We start from the raw sequence: 21,260 nt of genomic DNA, 5'->3' as shown, positions 1-21,260 counted from the left end.
CAGTGTTATCGCAATTCAAAAGCGCATTATTTGAGACATGCTTCTTGGCTTATTTACATTTTCCGCTATTAGAGGCACAATCGTTTCAGATTTATGTGGGGACATGCAGGTAATACATTCTTAGCATCTTCATTTGGGCCTCTTCAATACCTAACAAACCCTTTACTGCCCTGATGAAATGTTAGTTCCCTTTGATTAGATATTCCACCCATACATTGATCACAAATAGTGTGGGAGAAGGCAGGTTACCCCAGTATATAATAATGGGTACATTAAAATATGACGTTTTAATCTTAGTGAACTGATGGAATTTTGCATGCATCATTTACCAGGGGTTCAATGAAAATAGAAAATTCTCCTGTCAACCCGTCGTGACTTTTTCTTTAATGCATATACCCTTTGCTTTTTCAATTTTCCATTCATATACTTTATTTCCTCTGCAGACCAGCAATTATGTGACCCGGGAGGATTTCTTTGCAATGATCACGTGACCTGTGTTTCCCAAAGCTGGCTGTGCGATGGCGAACCTGACTGTCCAGATGGTTCAGATGAATCAGACGACAACTGTAAGTAGACAACTTGGTGTAAAAACGAATTACCCTGAAAAGCAATGTCTATGGTATTATGTAATGCATTTCTGTATTTGATTTGGGAGAAAAGGGGTCCATCCCAAAGTTCTTGTGCTGTGGATGGAGTGGTAGTTTCGTATGTGGTGACTTGGGTCCTTATGAGCCTGTGTGAAATGAGTAAGACTGGGCTCGGATTTGTTTGTTTTTGTTTTTAAGTTTTTAAGTAGATCAGCTTTCAGGGGTTTTCGAAAGAGTATGCAATTGACTGTGCTCTGACGGATGGGTTGGATGCATTTTAAATCTATTATGATAGGCTTCCCTTTGACCAATCGTTAGTGAGTGGAAGCTATAGCGTCAAATTCATGGGTTTTGGATGGTGTTTAGTGAGGCAAAAATCTTCAGATATCATACTCCCCTGCTACTGATTTTCTTATATAAGCTGCACAGAACTTAGGGCCATATATACAAAAGCATTTTTGGAGTCATAAACTGCCCAATTCACAAAAATATTTTTTCATATGTACAAAGCACACACATTGCGATTTGGCAACGTTACTGAAGTGCAATTTGTGTTCAGTGATTCGGTATTTGGAACGGTTGTGTGTAGGGTGTCCCTTCCAAATTTCGAATTGCAGTGCTATTTATGAATGTTTTAGGACTAAATTATGGTCTCAAATTTTCATTTTTTTACCAACACCTCAAAGGTGGTGGTAACCATTCACAAATAATGACCCCTTCACCTTTGTGAATCTTTAAACAAATATTTGCAAAGAATAAAATGAAACTTGAATATTTCATTTAATACTTTGAAAAGCATCCCGTTTTCCGTTAAGGAAAACTGTCTGGCTTTCAAAATGAAAAAATGCTTTATATCAAAAAGCAATCACAGACATGGTGGTCTGCTGATCCCAGCAGGTCACCATGACTGTGATGGCTGCAGACCCTTATAGGTCTCAAACTTCAACCTACCTTATTAATATTCGTGAGGTAGGCCGATTTGCTACCCTATTTCAGACTTTTCATACATTAGGAATTGTGATTCAGTAAGAATCACATTTAGGAAATCACAATCCCTATGTTTTCTACATATGCCCCTTAGAATATAAACGTTAACTCGTTGAGTGCTCATGACGGCTCCCGGCCGCCATGAGTCACAGTAGGCGTGTACTCATGTCGGCCGGGAGCCGTCCGAACGTTCCCGCTCCGGCCACACAGTATTAATTCCCCGCCTGTACGAGAGAATTAATCAGTGGGCATAGTTCGGACCGCTCGTGGCCATCTTGTCCTGGAGCAGTCCAGAGAACGGGAGCGCCACGCCCAACCCCGCCACCCCTCGCACGCGGCAGAATTTGCCCCGCAGTGAAGTGGGTAATTCCTCTAAAATTTGCTGAATTCCACTTGTCAACACAAAACAAGCCTGAGGGGAGGAAGGTTGATATTATAAGAAACAGGCCCAGAAAACAATAACCAAGTTTATGTGTTTGATGACATTTTGTAGTTTATTTGGAAGAGGTCAGACAGTCATTCAGTCCTTCTTTATTTGGCTACGAGCATGCCATAAAAGAAAACAAACAATAAATACAGTACATAATGATAATAAAAACAGTCAAATATATGTACCAGAACCGTACTCAGTAATATAATGTTCAAAGTAGCAAAATGTGTAAAGTTCTTTGTGCTGATAGATTATCACAAGAGCAAGAGGGCAATGTTTTCACCCATGAACAAGTAACAGGTAAAGTAAAAAGAAAGCGCAAAAGGTTCAGCCCTAATTGGGAAAATAAAATCCAAACTGTGTGTTTCTGACAATGTAATAGTAAAACTGAATTTTTAACACTACAACCAGGGTCAAGTAATCCCTTTCCACTGGAGAGCCTAACGCATTGGCCGACTGCTCTCTCTCATAGTGCTTATGTTGCTTAACCACTATTTTACATTTCACTGCCCCATTCATGCCAACTGACTAATCAAATCGTTCTGGCACTCCCAAATCCTAAATGTTTGCTTCACATATTTAAGCCAGGGGATACCTAGAACATTATCTAACTTTAAGAAAACCTTTAACACAGCCTTTTAGAAGGCAGTTTCCATTTTAGCCCAATTTGAAAACCATAACATGATGGAGTGACTTCCAAAGAAATAAAAGGCAACCTGGTCTTCTTGTGGTGGATAAAGTTAGAGGTAGATTTATGGAATGCCATGAGCCAATGTAAAAACTCATTTTCGATAATCGATAGGGGTACAGGTTGATATACCCCAATAGCCCTGACTCCATAACTTCCCACTGTGAAACACTATGTCCTGTAGATTTCCAAAATGGGCCTCACTCGTTTTTCTCATTTCTTAGCAGCAAATCTCTTCACTGCTTCAGATGATCTGAGCATTTGCTGAGATCTGATAGTGAGGAGATATTTCCATTCCAGTGAGTCTGCTTATGGCAACCCAAGAAGGTAAAGTGAGGTACTCTATCAACTTCTAAACAATCTATCAAATGGGTTTTAGTTGTTGTGGCCGTGGGCCCACTGTCCCTGAATAAGATTTTGTTTGGTTAATATTTAACTCTAAATTCTTCATGAAGTGATTAAAGAGACAATCAAATATTGAACGCCACTTGCTCTTCTTGATAATAATACTGTGGCATCCGCATTTAAATATAAAAGAACTGGCCACTTCCTTACCTGTGGAAAATGTTTCCCCTTCCCTATTAGAAAATTCCTGATGCTAATTTCTCTGTACATGCCCCAGTGAAAGCATAGTGCACCCTAACCAGCATGCCTGGATGTTGCCTTCCTAAAATAGTAATCAGTGATTTTTCCACCTTTCTGTTTCAGACTTGTTTCGATTTCCTAATTGCGATTTGGGAAGAATCACATTTAGGAAATCACAATCTCTTAGAGTGTTATCCTTTATTCCACTAAAAGTAGCCAAATTCCATTCCATTCCAAGGTCTTACTTTTCAAAAAGAGGGACAATTGTCTATCTTCTGCACTAATAAACACAAAACAAACCCTTGAAGGAGGAAGGATGCTATCAAAGAAAACTGGCCCAGAAAGCAAAAATCAAGTTTATGTGTATGGTATTTTGTAGAATTTTTGGAAGAGGTAGTTTCTCAAAATGCATGTAGTCAGCCCATTTTGAGTACTAAGGGCCCAATTACGATGGCAGTCGGACGAGCGTCAAACTGCTTTATTGGGACCAACCAATAAGTTGTCAACGGTCCCACCCACTGAATTATGATCCATCACCGTGTAGGAATCAGGGCTTTTTCTATTGCAGCTTGTGCTGCAGCCTGAAAAGGGCTCCAGCGCAAGCCACAATGGAAAAAGGTATGTTTCACTGTGTGCCAGACACCATGTAGTGCCTGGCACATGGGGTATGGATGTTTAGTTGGGCACCATAGGTAGCTCCCCGGGACCCATAGCAGACACCCACAAAGACGGGGACCCTACCATTGCCGCCAAAGTCCCTTTCTGATAGCCTTTTCGTGGCAGTTGGACGACCATGGAAAGGCTTTCGTAAAAAGACATTGTAATCCTTACGGCAGTGCCCTGCGCAGGCACATAATCCAAATGTAGGGATTACGATCTGACCAATGCCACAACAGGTTCTTTGAGCCCCTCAGAAGGATCGGCCAGTTCCTCCAACAATACGGCAGTGGTCTGACCACTCTGCTGGATGTCGGTCAGACTGCCACCGACGGAGTGTCAGTAACGGTCCGACCCCAATCCTAATAAATCCCTATGTTTGGAATGAGTTGAAAATGAGGCTAGAGATAATATCATTCAGTATTTGGGTAGCAAAAGGAACACAGGGATGTGAGGAATAGAACAAAATACTTTTTTCACTGGTAATCCTAGTATCAAACTTTTTGTTTAGGGTTCATGAAGACAGAAGTCCCTTTCTCTCAATTAGGGCCTGATTACGAGTTTGGCAGTCCCACCACCACCATTGTGTCCGTGTTGGAAATACAGCTGCCGACTAAGTGGTCCGCCTGCCATATTGCAATGTTGTTGAATTGCTGTTTGAAAAACTTTTGGAGCACCACCAACCGCCATTTGCTAATCGCTGCACCATTAGTCAGGGGAAAGCAGCTATCATAGCACGGTATAGAGAAGTTTCATTGCCGCCCAAATCACAAGTTGGCTTTCTGATGAGCCAACTATGGCGGCAGGACCGTCTGCTTCGAGTCATCGGAAATGACGTTTTTGGGGTTCATACTCACCCATTTCCATTCCTTCCCTTGAGTCTCCAATGTATGTGTACACCTTCCTCCAGGTTACCCCATCAAAGCAGCATCTTGAGCGCGCAGAAACAACCCTTTTGGCTTTAAAATACAGGTAATTCTATTTTGTACCATTAACCTATTGACTGGACTGAGCATATATGGTCCAGACTTCAGTTAAGGGTAGTAGGTATTTTGTCACATATGCCATGCATATGTGTACATTCAAAACTTGTGCAGTCAAATAAAACACACATGTATTGCCAAATATGAAAAAAACATTCAACACCATCAGGAACATCGTAATACTTAAGGCAAGAGACCACTGCCCAACTCATAATCTGGTCTTGGTGCTTTTGTGGTCCAGGTAGTTCTTAAAGTTATTCAACCAACCTTTAAAGATGTTCTTCCAAGATTTAAAGACTTCCTATCAACACTTTTTAATGTTCCAGCCATTTATTGATCTACTTCTTGTCTGTTTACAAGTAACACTTCAGATTGTGGTGTTCAATCACCTGAGATACCAAGATCGAACAGGTTGTTCCAACGTCAATATATTCAGACAATAACTGGTTGGTAAGAAATAATATGAAGACATAGGTATTTAATTGGAAAATATTTTTAGCTCTCAGTGAGTACTCCTTCATGAGTTAGGATCCAGAATTTATGATTGAACTTAGAGGAGCCAAGCAGGTGTTCTCCAGCATGCATCATTCATGGTCTTCAAAACACCGATGAAAGACAAACAGTAATTTGTATACATATCAGGTAGCCATGCATTAAGGGACTATATTGCCATGGAGGGAATCTGATGCAATTTACAAAGCTAAAGAGAGGGAGAGAAGATACAAAATGGGTAACTGAGCAAAGTGGTCCAATATTTATATTCAGTGCTTTAGAGGACATCACAACCACAAGTCAGAAGGCTGAGGGATTTGTATGTATCATCACAACCCAGAGATAGGAATATAGGACCATATCCACATGTTACACTTTATGTACTTGAAAAACTTTTTTCATTGTGGTCAACCCATAAAGCACACAGCCAAACGTGACACAAAGCTGTGCTTCCCCCTTGCAATGGGAAAGGCACAGGCCTAAGGCCAAGTCCAGCTGGCAATCTCTATTATGGGTGTTTGGACAAAATATCTGGAAAAAACTATTGTGATACACAAATATTGGGATATCAAAAATATTGTTGCCAGGAATATCAAAGGAAAAAATATATTTTTTTGTGTTGTTTTTAATATTGTTGATGTAGTAAATATAGTTGTAAGTGATAGCATGTATGTGTTAATTAGTAGGTAATTTATTATAGTGTCTTTAATTGTATATGTTTAATATTTTTTATTTGTGTTTTTAGTAAGATAATTTATTAGTTATGAAATTGGTAAAATATTATATATATATATATATATATATATATATATATATATATATATATATATATATATATATATATATATATATATATATATAATTACTGCTTTTTTCTTACTAACAGCATAAGGGTGGGGGTAGTTTTAAAAAGTCCATATTTAAAATTAACATTTGTGTTAATAATTGTTATGAAAAACAAATCGATAAAAAACATTAAAATGTAAAAAATATATAACAGCTTCTTTAATAAAGTAAAATATTTAGAGATGTTTTTATACAATTTTAATCATTTATAATTCATTGCAAAATAGTATTTCAATTTGAAGAAATAATTTTATTTTTTGTCTTAAAACAAAAACTATTTATACAAATATTTTTAATGTTTTCTAATATAAAATGTATTTAAAGACATTTTATGATAGTTAATTTTGGATTAGAATTTTCATTTTTCATTTATAGTTATACATTTAGGAATGGTAGCAGATACTGTAAAGAATAAGCTATATATTATTCATAATAAAAATACTAGTTATATATTTTAATATTTAAATCCGTATTTATAGGTTTATAGTTTTGGCTAATGTGTTTTTAAATAAAGTTGTATTTAATTTTATAGTAAACAGTAGTGTGCAAGTGTGGATTATTAATTGCGCGTTTAAAATGGTTAATTTGTATTACCTTTTTTAAAATATTTTACATTGAAGTGGATATTGTACATTTCAACTCTTTAGTGTCCAACACCATTCTAAAATTGGTTTAGATTAGAGTGAGAATAACATTTTATTTATTTATTTTAGAGGTTTTATATAGCACTGGCTGGACCCGGAGGTATCAGAGCGCTTTACATGAAAAAGCTAGTTGTGGTCAGAAACAAATTACAGCATCATGAAATAGTAAAATTTCAGAGCACTTATATGACCGAGCAAGTAACAGTAACACAAAATAACAACATCATGGAATAACAGCAGGTAAAAAAACTGAAGAAAGAGCAGCTTGAGATTATACAAATCATGTAAATAGCTAGACAGAGAAAGAGTTAAGTACCTCGAGTTATAAAGTGTAGGTAAAGATCCCCAATCTTTGTTGAGGAGGTGCATTTTGAGGTCTTTTTTAAAGCTGGATTAGGCAGGGTTACATCATAGGTCTTTAGGGAGGGCGTTCCAGATGTTGGGAGCATTTCGGGAGAAGAGTCTGGATTGTGTAGACTTCTTTTTTAGCAGGGGTGGGAGTAGGAGGAGAGCGTTAGTGCTTCTCAGAGGTTGTGTGCTGCACGCTTTGCAGAGTTTATTAGCAAGATATGAGGAAGCATTTTGGTGGAGGACTTTGTGAGTGATGCATGCATTTTTGTTGGCGGATCTGCCTCTGATGGGGAGCCATTGGAGAGTTTTGAGGGCTGGGGAAATGTGGTTGAACCGCTTACAGTCGGTGATGAGCCTGGTAGCAAGATTAAGTACAGATTTGAGTGGAGCTAGGTGGACCTTCGGGATTCCGGTGAGGATGGGATTGCCATAATCAATTTGTGAAAGGACCAGGGATTGAACTACTAATTTAAAGACTTCAGTTGAGAGAAAAGGAATTATTTTCTTGAGATGACGGAGAGTGAGGAGGGCTCCTTTATCCGAATTGTTGATGTGGACATTGAGGTTGAGACTGTTGTTGATGGAGATACCAAGAGATTTTACTGAGTTGGACAAGGAGAGAGAGCAGTTGAGGGCATTGAAATCAGAGATCCAGGTTTGAATGGGGAGAGGGTTGTTTTTAGGGGAGAAGAGAATGATTTCAGTTTATGGAGGGTTTAGTTTGAGATGATTGAGGATTGGATTGTAGTAAGGGTGTTATTAAGGTGAAAGATGTCAGCGTGGGTTTTGATCTTACAGTAGAGTTGGGTGTTGTCGGCATAAAGGTGGTAGTTAATACCAGCTTGTTTAAGAATGAGGGTGAGGGGTTCCATAAAGAGGTTAAAGAGAGAGGGAGAGAGAATAGAACCCTGGAGGACTCCTAGGGAGACCCAAGTGGGGTTAGATAGACAGTCTTGTATTTTAATTTGCTGGGTTCGATGTTGAAGATCGGCGAAGAACCATTTGTAGGTAGTACCATTAAGGCCGATTTGATCTTTAAGAACATTAAGTAGGGCAAAGTGGTTAACTGTGTCAAAAGCAGCGGAGAGATCAAGGAGGATAAGTAGGCAGGTCTCGCCATTATCAAGGGAGTGGTGGATGTCGTCAACAATGTTAAGCATGGCACTTTCATTGCTGCAGCCTTTTCTGAAGCCTGATTGTAAGGTGTCCAGAAGATTGAATTTTTCGATGTGTTTGTCTAATTAGAGCAAGACACATTTTTCGAGGGCTTTATAAAGTAGGGGGAGGTTAGTGATGGGGCGAGATTGTTTAAGTCATTAGGATCAGCATTAGTGTTTTTAATAATGGGGGAGATTGAACCCAGTTGAAAGGATCTAGGGACATTTGAAGTAGCTAGGGAGGTGTTGATGATTGTGGTCCAGGATGGGACAATGATGTGCTTTAGGTCTTGGACAAAGTTAGAAGGGAGGGGGTCTTTGGTATGGGAGGATGGCTTTAGTTTATCAATGATGCTGTGGACTACAGGCTCAGTCACAGGGAGGAAATTTAGCAAGGAGGCATTGTTTTTTGGTCGTGATTTTAGGTGCATGGGTATGAGAGGAGTAGTGGTGGAAGGGTGTGAGGGGTGGTTTAGGGTGGTAATAGGAGAAGAAATATGAGAGGAGGGGTTAGGGTGAAGTGAGGAAGCGGGAGAGTAGAGGGGATTTCAGGGGTGTCAGGAGTGTGGGGTGTCATTTAGAGGAAATGTCAGGAGTAAGTAGGGGGTTGGTTGGGATCAGCAAAGCGTGGAAGGATTGATCTATTTTGGCAATTTTTTCAGAGAAGAAGAGGGCAATTTCATCACATCTAGCGGTTGGGGCCGTCTGGTTAGGCGGAGCTGAGGAGGTTTGTTGACGGATAATGTTGAAGAGTTCTCTAGGTCTGTTTTTGGCCCGATCGAGTTGCGTGCAGAAGAAGGATGCCTTTTCATTAAAAATGTGTTTTTTATATGTAGATCTAGCTGATCTGAGGAGTGTCAGGTTAGAGTGGGAGGGCTGCTGTCTCCAGGTTCTTTCCGTAAGGCTTAATGAGCGTCTTTCGTTGTTAAGTTCTACGTTAAACCATGATTTTGAAGGAACGTTTCTTAGAGTTTTAGGTTAGGAGAGTCAATTGGTCTAGGACATCCGGGACAGTTTGATTAATGTGCTCTGTAAGCTCATTTGCGTTTTGTGAGGGAGGAATGAGGAGCAGTTGTGCTTGGAGTTTGGACTCAAGCTCATCAGGAGGGACACATTTTAGATTTCTGGTCCATTTGATTGTTTTAGTTTGTTTAAAGGGGAGAGGAGGGGGTGTGATAGCAATGGTGAACAATATGAGGTGGTGGTCGGACCAGTCAATGGGGGAGATGTTGGTCAGGAAGGCCAAGTCATTGTTGGTAATGATAGCATCCAAGATGGCTCCTTTGGTGAGGGTGGGAGACTGACATATTTGTTTGAGGTATTGGTCTCGAGAAGGTTGGTGAAGAGGGTGGTAGTGGGATCATTGGAGTCATTGAAGTGGATGTTAAGGGCTCCAGGGAAAAGATTTTTTGAGTTGGACGTTGAAGCTCGTGTCATCAAGTCAGAAAGTTTGTCAATAAAGGGGTGAGGATCACCATGAGGGTGATAGATAGTATGTAAGCGAATAGGGTGAGTATCTTCTACTTTAAGTTCAGCTTCAAGGTATTCGAAGGTGGAGTGGCTAGAGTGGTTCACAAGGGAGAGCTTAAGTTCACTTTTGAAGATTATGGCCAGCCCCCCTTGTTCTATCAGGTCTGTCTTTTCTGAGGATAGAGTATCCGGGGGACGAAAGTAGATCAGGCATGCTCATTGAATGGTCATTGAGCCAGGTTTCTGTGAGGAACGCAATGTCAATTGATTCGCTAGGGATAGATTTGGAGATTTCAGTGGCGTGTTGAACGGCAGAACGAAAATTAACAAGCATGCAAGTGAGTGGTTTGGGGTTGTTTTGGTGGGGAGGGCAGGAGCGGATGGTGGTGAGAGGAGGGAATTCTGTTAGTACCTAGAATGACGAGGAATATGGAGTAGGGGGAGGTGGGTTGTTGACTAAGGGATTAGGATGGTAAGAAGTGCATGGGTCGGATAGTAAATTCTTCAGTATTTAAACACCTCCCCTAAATTGGTTTAGATTGGAGAAGGGATAGTAAATGTGTATAATGCCCTCCACAAATTAGTTTACATTGGAGTGGGAATAGTAAATGTCACCCATTTAGTGTCTAACACCTTTCACCAATATGGTTATATTGAAGTGGGTTTAGCAAATGCTTTCCCTTTAATGTCTAAAACTTTCTAAAAAATGATTTATGTGTGTTTATTTAATTTTATAATTTTAGTCTGAAAGCTTTAATTTTAATTTTATTTGTATGTAGTATAAATAGTTTGCCTAATTGTATTGATTAGCATTGTTGGTGATTAGAAATATAATAGAAAATTAGTTAGTTGTATGTTTGTAACCGATAATAGCATTCATTATATTTTTTAAAGAATGAACATGTCACATATTATAATCATTTAATTAAGGACATCAAATTTTATTGTATATTTATAACATTTTTGTCATATATATTTTAGTTTAAAAATAAACATTTATATAAAGTTTATATAAAGTTAAGTATATAAAACATTGTTTTTTTTAGTGAGGAGATACAGACCATAATGTCAAACTATATGTGGCAATCAAAACAGATGGAGAGAAGAAGAAAAGCAATAACCATTATCAGAACACGTCATACCAGCATAGGCAGTCAACAAGTACCAGTCTTTTATGCACCCATAACATAAAAAAGAGAGAACAAAATAATCCACCAGGAGGTGTCACTGGTTCTGAGGCTGCAGGCGTTGTCTGGATCATCAAGGAGGGTCTTTGGGCACTGGACTTTGGGTCCCAGTCACCAGGGGGACATCCTCGGGGGTCTTGGATCACTGAGGCACAGGCCGGGCTTGGTGGGTGCAGAGTGGGCTGAGTTCGCGGTTCCTGGCTGGCACCAGGGGTATTGCTGTTGGAGCAGAACCACTGCTAATGGGAGTCCTAGTCTTTTCGAAGGTTCAAGGCAGGCAGGTCCTCTAGGGTTGTCGAGGTTGCTGTCCGCTGGAGACGCCAGAGTTTCGCAGGTCCAAAAGGGGGTGGTGATGGACGGAACATCTGAATCAATCAAACACTCACACCCAGTCAAAAGATCTAGGTTTAATCCATCACCGTTCTTTAGCCCACTCGGCCACCCCAGTTCAGACATGGCTATATGCAAATCAGTTTGACCCTGTGCCTCATGGGAACAGTCCAGCCCGAACTGCCAAGCCATGTCTGGGGTGGCAGACTGGGCTAAAGAACGGTGATGGATTAAACCCAGATCTTTTGACTGGGTGTGAGTGTTTTATTGATTCAGATGCTCCGTCCATCACCACCCCCTTTTGTACCACAGAGTTTCGCAGGAGCAGGTTCAAGGATCAACAGGCCTGTGGTGTTCTGGGGCCAAGTCAGTGGGCATCGTCCTTTTGTAGCAGCTGTACGGCAGGTCATCATGTTTCTTGGTCCTCTTGTTTTTGTAAATTGGGATCTGAGGAAGGAAGGTTCTTGGTGCCCCTAAATACTAAATTTAGGGGCGTTACGGGTAGGGCAAGGGCAGGGGTGGGTACACCCCCTAGCATGCTCCTCTCCTGTGGGAGGGGGGCAGGAGCCTAGCTGTGATTGGGCAGGGCTCCCCCTCTTCAAGATGGCCAGGGGTTGTGCTTCACCTCGCCTCTCCCACCTGAGGGGTGGAGTTGGCACACCCCCCTTCCTGACGAAGGGATTCCCGCTAGTCTTCCCACCAGAGTGAGGGTCAGAACCTTTTGGGGGCAGTTGCTAAGTACAGAAAATGGTCTGGAGAAGCACACAAGGGCAGAATGCCTTTGATGCTTCCCCTGCCCATCCTGGGGAGAAGGCTTGGCACCTCGTCCCAGTATGTACATTGTTGCAGGCCCAGGAGATCGAGGGCTCTCCACCCAGGGGTCCAGCAACATGTCTACTGTGTGGCAGCCTAGGCGGCCCCTCAGACAAGACGTGGATTGTAGGTTAGGTTTCAGGGGGCATCTCTAAGATGTCCTCTGTAGTGCATTTTACATTAAATACCACACTGGCATCAGTGTAGGTTTAATGTGCTGAGAAGTTCGATATCAAACTTGTCAGTCTTCAGTGTAGCCATTATGGTGCTGTGGAGTTCGTATTGACAACCTCCCGGCACCATACACTCTAAATGGCATTACTGCACTTACAGTGCCCAGGAATGGCCCTGGGTACTGTAGGGGCACAGGGCACATGCACCTGTGCCCACACCACTGGCATAGGGAACCCAGCTAGAGGGGTGACTGATGAATGCCAGGGCAGTGGGTTTTGTGGGCATGGCACACAGGGATGTTTGCCATGTTGACTCTTTGTTTAGTTCTGTACTTAGACACTCAGCCTGAAAAGGCAGTGTGTGGGTGTCAGGGTACAGGGCCCCTAAGGGTGGCACAATAAGTGCTTCAGCCCTTAGGGGTCTTCTCTGTTCACCACACCCTGGGTACCTAGGGTACCATTTACTAGGGGCTGACAGGTGGCCAGAGATGCCAATTGGGTTTTAGTTTCAACACAGTTTTTAGGGAAGGAACACAGGCCCTGGGCACCTGGTTGGCAGGAGGCCAGGCACACTCATTCAAGGCGCATCATCAGTTCAGCAAAAAGTGGGGGGAACCAATGCACGAAAGATGGCACTTTCTCACAGTACCCACACTCAGATTAAAAAGAACGGCACGTTTAGACCATCTTAATTGAATGGCTGACATGTTTCATTGCCTCTCACATTTTATGTCAATGTCATCAGGGCTTGGGGGGTTCTGGGTTAACCCCTCCCTGTTGGCACCGTCCAAGATAAGTTAGAAGGTGATTGGCGTACATAAGGTGGAGGCGCCAATTTCCTACCTAATCATATAAACCCTGGCTCGAGTTGCTATTTAAAAAGGTGCTTACCTCCGTTATTTAACACAGACTGGTCAGAGATGTGGTAGTACAGAAGAAGTTAAATAGCACCGCGTATAAATACAGATTTCTTAGCTCGGAAGTTATGGAGGATAATTTAACGTTTTTTCTTTTGCCCGTCCTGATTTGAACTCAGGATCAACACGTATTAAATAAAATGCAGAGCTATTTTTCAATAATCTGACATCTGAATATATTTCCGCAGGAAACCTTTCCCTTTGATTCCCCAGAGGTATCTAACATTGATCAGAGGCAATTTAAGCCCATTTCACTGAAAAGTTAATTTAACAAAACTTCAACTAAGTTTTGATGGTCATGGTGCTTTTACAGTTTTCCAGATGTGCATTCTCTTGACTTGGTACATTTTCCTTATAAAAATACAATTAGGTGGAACATATGGGGAGCTTGTAATGCACATGCTCTATAAAAATCTAACAAGAACATAATTAATTAGTAGACCAGAATGCGGCAAGCTTGTGCACTATACTTCAACATCCAATTTTCTATTAATTTATGTCGAAAGTGTTTATAGACCGAAAATGATTTTAGCTTCTGGATATCAATGAAATGCTTTTAAGGGAATGCTTTATGGGCCTTATGGTTGAAAATAATAGCTTTGCAAATTAAAAGAGATGTTGTTATTGCCTGTGTTTATATATTCGAAAACAAAGGTGTCAAGTATGTTTATGCCATATAATTCATCATACTCCGCATGTTTTCCTTTGAATGATATGAAAATTAACACTTTTTTTGTCAGCTCCTGTTTAAGTGTTGTTTCCACAGTCTATGCCTTTTATCTTTAATTTTTGTGATCGCGAATCGTGGAATGATTGTCTCTTCAATGTGTTTGGTTATTTTCAATGACAGTGCATAATGGGACTCAAATATATTTGCATTGAAATTGCATGCTAGGAAGGACAATGGCACGTGACAGCTTTACTCTACGGAACCTTTTGGAATCAATGTCATTATATTTTTTGGAAAACATATTTAAATATGTGTTAGTTTTAGTAAACAAGAAACAGTTTAATATACTTGGACGTGTTGGTCCTATTTACAGTGGAACCGAGTTAGTTAAAAGATTGAGTTGTTTGTGTAATGTTCAGCAGTACTCTATGTACACCTTCCTAATTAATTAGATTCATAGCAAATATCAGGAGTGAGCAATGCTGGTCCACAAAGGTCTGAACCCACGCCAGTTTTTCAGGATACCCACATGACTTCCATTTAATTAAGTCTCCAAAAGGAGATTGTTTACGGAGTATGTTGTTATGTCTAACAACTGACATAGGTCTAGTCCTGTAATCTAAATGTTGATGCCCCTATCCTACAATGGGGAGTACTTTTAAATTGTATGAGAACACTATGAAATATCTGTTTTCTTTTTTAGCCTGCTTCTCATAACCGCATCAGCACAGAATACAAATTGGCAATGAACATAGATGGGTCATGTTATATTTGGCTTGGACATAAAGCTGTTATTGTGGGTAACCATATCGAAATCCGTTTGTTTACTGCAGTGATATCATTACAGTGGATGACCAAATGATTTCCCGACTGCTGTGACGTCACAAGGAAACACACTCACTTCAACGTTGTTCCATCATCTAGCCCAAGTGTGTAGAGAATATAGTGTGGCAGTGTAGTGGAAGTTGGCGGGTTCACCTGCCTTTTTACTTCTCCCTGGTATCCATGTACCCAAGGCAGGTGGGAGAATACAGCTGGTGCTGTGGGTGCACCAACTCCCTTCTCCCCTTTTCGCACAGGTCTCTGCAAACCCACCCTGAAAATACCAAATAGCCTGACAAGTGCGTTCACAGAGCCACTATCAGTGGGTAAACATTGTTTACCTCGAAGTTTTTACAACGCAGTACCTTTACCACGCATCTCTTACAACGCAAGTCGTTACCACGACTTGAGCTGGAGGGCGCTAAAGGTTTAAAAATAGTTAATTTACTATACCAACACCTTCCCTAGGGTCCACAGGGACTGGTGTTAGAATAGTAAATTATACTATTCGAAATCCGCACCCCTAACGCAAGTCGTGGTAACGACTTGCGTTGTAAGGGATGCGTGGTAAAGGGATGCGTTGTGACGGTACGCGTTGTACCGTCATACATCCCTATCAGTGCTTTGTCAATCTCTGCTCTCACTGTGGGAGCGGAGAGCGAGCTTGCGGCAGAAACTGGACTGGGTGCCACCAAGGGTGGTGGGTGTGGTTGGCAGGAGGTCAGGTACATTTTTACACTTGAATTTGCATGGGGGTGGTCAGATTTCAGAGGGTGGGGTGGTTGGTAAGAAGCGGGGTATTTTTATTTCAATTTGGGTGGAAGAGAGAAGGGATATATCAAGGTTGATGAGGATGATTGGTAGGGACCACTAAGAGAGTAGGTCATTTTATGCACACCTCCCTCTCATTCCTCTGCTGATAATATAGGGGGGTTTATGTAACATAAAATTATAGAGAGCTAACATATTAAAAATGGGGATGTTTTTCACTGAAGGGTTCCAGGTGATGTCATAGAGAACTCGAGCTTCGCTGTCATTGTCTATTTGATGTTGCTTAATAACCCATCAGTTAAAAACATTGCTGTTCACATTTACCGATATATACATGTAAATGGTATGTAGTGCTCTCATTGAGTAACACTAGGATGAATAAATGATTCTGACCGTGGTTATTTACTGTAATTAAGTAACAATTGTGGAAAAACAAAATTAATTTTTCAACTCATGTTATGTCATCAAGGTGTGGGGAGAAAAGTTATGCTTGAAGGCCACCTGGTGTTAAGAACTTTGCATGTACATGCAGCAGAGGATGGCTAAGGCTAGTGAACAATATACACTTGACCAGCCTTGACTTTTCCATCCCCGCCCTACTCATCTGTGCATGGCAAGTGGATTTAGGAATATACATTAAATGTCGTCGTATACTTGTAAAGCGCACAGCTGCCCCAGAGCTATTGCCCAGAGTTGCTGAATGGAACCTATGGTTAGAGTAGGCACCGAGGCGAGAATTATCGAGTCCGCTGACCATGGCCCAAGACCCTGCCGCGTCGGGAATCGAACCCTGGTCCCGGGCCATCCTCTGCTTCCGGGTCTGCCGCCTCTAACCAGTGAGCCAAAACAGAATGGGAACTGTAAATAAGGGGCATATTTTGAACTTGGGTTCTAAGTGCTCTAAGTCTCTAAGTGCTATATTAAGCCACTCTAGCCTTGCTTTGGATGTCTTGCTCTTCTCTGCATATTTTTTAGATGTCGTCAAGGACCCCTCATAGATTGGTCTAATTCAGATTGAATTTAAAGTGGGGTAATGGGCTTGATAATATGCCCTTGAGAATTCCAATAGAAGCCCATGTTCTGGTGTTAACATGGGCTTCTATTGGAGTTCTCTATGGCATATTATCAAGCCCACTATCGCTGCCGCTAAAGCGGCGATAATTTTAAAGCCGTTCCTTGGTAATATGCCTCTCAGTGCCCTCAGAAGGACTGAAGGATGCATCATGTAGGCCTGACAGACTTAACTTTGCTCCATAGATACAGGACATTCTGAGATGTAGAACCTTCAGCGAACCTTTCCCACTGAAAAGGTACCCACCTGAAGGGAACTCATTTTAATAATGTTAGCGGCAGGAGAACAGACTTTGCTCATTGGTGCACAATAAATTCAGACTAGAGAACTACACATTGATGCATTTTGGATTGAGAAGCACTTGTAAACCTGGGTATGCACCGAAATGCTACACCTCCCCAGGTGAGACATAACAAGAAGATATATTTTTGTTTCTCATTGTTTTTCCTCTTTCAATGTGCTGTTGCTAAACATTTATCTGCATTGTATAGCGCCAGGTTAACTTGACAACTTTTATATAGAGAACAAATAAAACATAGACCCATTGCTATAAAGCATTTTGAAGGCACATTTTGTCACTGAGAACTATTCAAAGTTAACTTTATTTCATATTCAAAACAAAAATATGTATGGGTTTTATCTTACAAGTAATCTTAGCTCTCAGTTGCAATAATTTATTAGAAAATATTGTAATACATTTTGCTGGAGTAGATATATTATCACTATATCCTGGCACCTTGCAGAGTTATGCCTATTCTTTCATTTCAGCAAGTTGTTTTCATTAAATATTCAATCACAATAAATCCAGGTTTATTTTTTCAATATGATTCAGACTAACTGTAAATATTATTCTAAATGATAAGTGGATGTAGAAAAGAAATAAGATATTTACAGTGCTGTTACTTGTAACAGCTAGAATATCCTATCAATTCCTTTATGTAGCACATGGGACCTTTGTTGTAATTTAGACAAGTGTGCTGTAGCTGCTCCACTGAGGCCTACACCTCCCTACCCACCTCCATGTCACTGCACCATGAGCAACAGCACCGATTGCCCTCAATCACTGGCAAGTTTGGGCCTTGCCATGAGAATGGCTGATTGGTTACATTTCTTTGAACACTTCTGAGCCATTTCAGTTTTGATGAAAACTATAAATGCCCATTGAGAAGGATTTTAAATCTAGCTGGTAGCATTACATTTGCCTGGATTACTTCAGCTATATGCAGTGGTATGAGCTGCCTGTGCTCTCTCTGGTGTATAGAAGTATCATATGTCATGTCTGGGAAAAGCTTGAAAACTTAATTTCTTGAAACCTTTGAAGTTTTCTTCTTGATTGCTGCAGAATTAACTCTTTCATTAATCTTAAAATCAATACAGCTCACCAGTTCCATGCTGGGACACATGGTATTTGGATACTCTGTGAATGGTTCCTGTGTTCTTGCATAATTGTGTCGTCCTCTTTGGTTAAGGGTAGTAGGTCTGATTACATGCTTAACAAAACTTGAGGGGGCCTCTCTGCAAGTTATGTGAAGGGGCCCATTCCAGGCTCAATTAGGAGCTCAGGCCCCCTCCGGACTCAATCCCGAGATCTCAGCCAGAGTACTGTGCTGAGTGGGCACCCAGGAGCTTGGGGGCCCCCACACAGCGGGGGCTGCGGGGGGCTGTGTTACTGGTTCTGATTTTCTCTCTTATGTCCACTGCAGGTGAGGCAGATTTGTATCTCTCTAGCATTCCACTGGACCCTAAATCTGACCTCCTCATTGGGTTTTCCTGATCTCCATTGATGCCATGATGGTATTCAGCTCTTTTGAGTGAAAATATGTTTTTATTACAAGTTGCTGTGGGATTTCTCACAACATGAGACCCCTAGCTGATAGTAGTAAGCAAAGTCTAAATTATCCATTGACTTTTTGCCTAATTTACATATTTGCTAGTAGACTTGAACTTGTGTCTGTTTACTGGATAACACTCCTTCTGTATAGATTAATGCCTTGTTTTGACTCAGGGCCTTCTCATCTTTGCTCATAGCTTTCTTAAGGTTTGCTAGGATTGATCTCTTTTTCTGAGCCCCTGATTACTTGTCAATATTGCAGTTATTGCTTTTCCCCTTGGACTGCTCTCGCTTTTTGAATATTTTCTTCTGTCGACTCTCATTGCCATTTGCTAAGAAATACTAGATATATCTTACTACTATCTCCAGCGGGAATGTTGAGTTATCCTATCTAATTACGGAGACAGTCAGAGGGATGTTCAGAGTTTTTTCTTTCACTCTCCCTAAATCAATGCAGCCATCCATATTGTTGCATTTGCCCTCATTTAAATCAATTTTGTTTTGAATGGTCAGCACGGAGGTCTTTAAATCTTGGTTTATTGCCCTAGTGCTAGTGTTTGACCTGCTTGGAGTTTATTATTAAGGGCTACTCCTGCCTACCGCTCATCCTTATTACTTTGCGAGGGAGATTGTGAGCCCTATCCACTTACTGAGGGTCCTTTCTCAGTGTCAGTTTGCTCTATAGTTTTCTCCATTGCATATAGCTTCAGCGAGCGGTTCACTTTTTATTTATATGTAAACCCATCAATCCTTCTCTTGCCACCCACAGTTTTTTGTGTTTAACTTTTTTGGAAGTAGAAAGGACCCCTCTTTATGACATCGGACTGAATTTAGCCTTAACTGTCCTCTCACAGGACCTTGCCATTAAAACCTGCATGATGAGCTGACCTCAAACCCCCCACCCCATCCTACTGAGAAAGTCCATAAAGCAGCTTTTCAGCTCCATGAGTTGTATTCACGGTAGCAGACAGAGGGCCTCCGAGTAAGTCTGATGCAGCCTGTTGGTGATGGGAGATGCAGCAAACTCTCTCTGGCAACCCGTGTGGGATATTGTCTGGAGAAGGAAATACCACTTTTCTTGTCATTGGGGGTTCCATTTGATCATGGTGTCCTCCATGAGCAGCAGTAATGTTACACAGCCTTCACAGTGGCAGCCATGTTGGTTAGGGGAGGTGGTCCCATTTGTGTGACACATCAGGCAGTTATACTCATCTCTCTCTCTGCCCTCCTCAAATCAAAAAAGGGGATGGCAGGAGATAAGAGGGAGCAAAGGAGTTGATAACATTGTAATTTTGATTGATGCTGGAAAGTTGAAGTCAACACTAAAAATGAAATGAAAATAGCGCAGAAAAGCAGAAAGTGCCAACTGTGAATATCTGGTTGTCGCGCTGGACTGGGACAAAGGCACAAGTTCAGGCTGTCTACGATGGAGCATGGGCCAGCTACAGGGACCCAATTATGCCCACTGAATAAGAGTACCTTAAATCCTAGTTGCGAAGCATTACAAGCTCCTGTGTCGAGGATACGTCGTTTAGCGGTGGTGAATTGCCGGTCTCTGAGAAGCTGAGCAGCTGCAATGTGAGGTCATATGTCATTGTCAAGGATTCCATCAATGAGGGCTTTTGATGCAAACTCCATCGTCGAGGACATATCACGCAGTTGAGGAGTTCTGGTTGGTACAAGGAGCTGTGATGGTGCATCGTCATCAAGGCTGCCATCAATGAGAGACTTGGGATGCGAAGTCCTGTGTCTGGAATGCTTTGTAGAGTGGCAGTTCCGGCTTCGAGATTGATACGGAGTCCTTGCACTTGGAGAAAACTCTCAGCAGAGACACAATGTTGGTCCTGCTCTGATTGTGCCACGCAGCAGAGAAGATGCATTGGTTCTGCTGGATCCACAGATGGGCTAGCAGAGGAACCTCAGCCCACTTCCCAGGGTCCAGGACTGGGGTGTCACCACTTGACAGGGTAGGACTCACTGATGGCAGAGTCCAGGTGCTGTGTTCAAGGCTGTTGAAACCTTCTGTCACTGAGGCTCTAGTCAGGAGGCTAGCAATTAGCTCTTGGAGTCACTCTTGTGTCCTGAATACAAAAGATACCCGTCTAGTCATTCTCACCCAGGCTAGAGGGTAGCACAGAAGGGCAGTAGTCATTCAAAGCAGTAGTTCAGCAGTGTAGCAGACCTTTCAGAAGCACAGCATTTTTTCTTCTTGGCAGAGTATCCGCAGGTCTTGGCCTGTCTTGAAGAGTTGGTGTCTGAGGTCTTATATTTATACCTGGGGCTTCCTTGGAAGTGGAACCTAGAGGCTTCTTTTTGAAGGCCATAGGCTTCCTTCCTTCCCTACCCTGGCTGAAGACTAACTACAGGGGATATGAAGTGCTTTGTGTGGAGGCAGGACAGAGCCTTTCAACTTTGAGTAGAGTTGTAGCCAGCTCTACTGGAGTGATATTAATATAAATGAAAACATATATTTAACAATTGTGTACTGTTGGGGCAGCCCGTAAATGATGTCACGTTTTCTGTTCACAGTTCTCCCTGCCACTCACCTTTAAATATATAAATGGGTGGTTCTGACAAAGGTGGATACAAATCAATATATTCACCAAAACGTGTGTTGACCAGATTGTTACGAAATTCCATCATACAACATGCTCACGGATATCTCTTGAAGTGTTCTCTCTGTGATTACCATCGTAATATGTAATTGTGGTTGGGTAGAACATGTATGTGATGAGAGAGCGTTAGTGTGTTGTTGTGTGTGATGTTAGAATGGTTGTGTGGTTGATTTCAGGGTGTA

General features: G+C 41.5%; 1 protein-coding gene across 1 annotated transcript in view; it reads left to right on the top strand.

Annotated features, from left to right (window-relative positions):
- Positions 1 to 263: 263 nt before the first annotated feature.
- The window catches only part of LRP1B (LDL receptor related protein 1B), a 3,669,685-nt gene continuing 3,648,688 nt past the window's right edge, over positions 264 to 21,260 (top strand). The window contains exons 1-2 of the mRNA XM_086955170.1: positions 264 to 267; positions 444 to 566. Coding sequence (XP_086811296.1) covers positions 264 to 267; positions 444 to 566 — 127 coding nt within the window. The remainder of the gene's footprint in view (positions 268 to 443; positions 567 to 21,260) is intronic.

The sequence above is a fragment of the Lissotriton vulgaris genome, chromosome 2_1 (genome assembly GCF_964263255.1).
Source record: "Lissotriton vulgaris chromosome 2_1, aLisVul1.2, whole genome shotgun sequence".
Classification (NCBI taxonomy): Eukaryota; Metazoa; Chordata; class Amphibia; order Caudata; family Salamandridae; genus Lissotriton; species Lissotriton vulgaris.
This window is presented reverse-complemented; position numbering and strand designations above follow the sequence as displayed.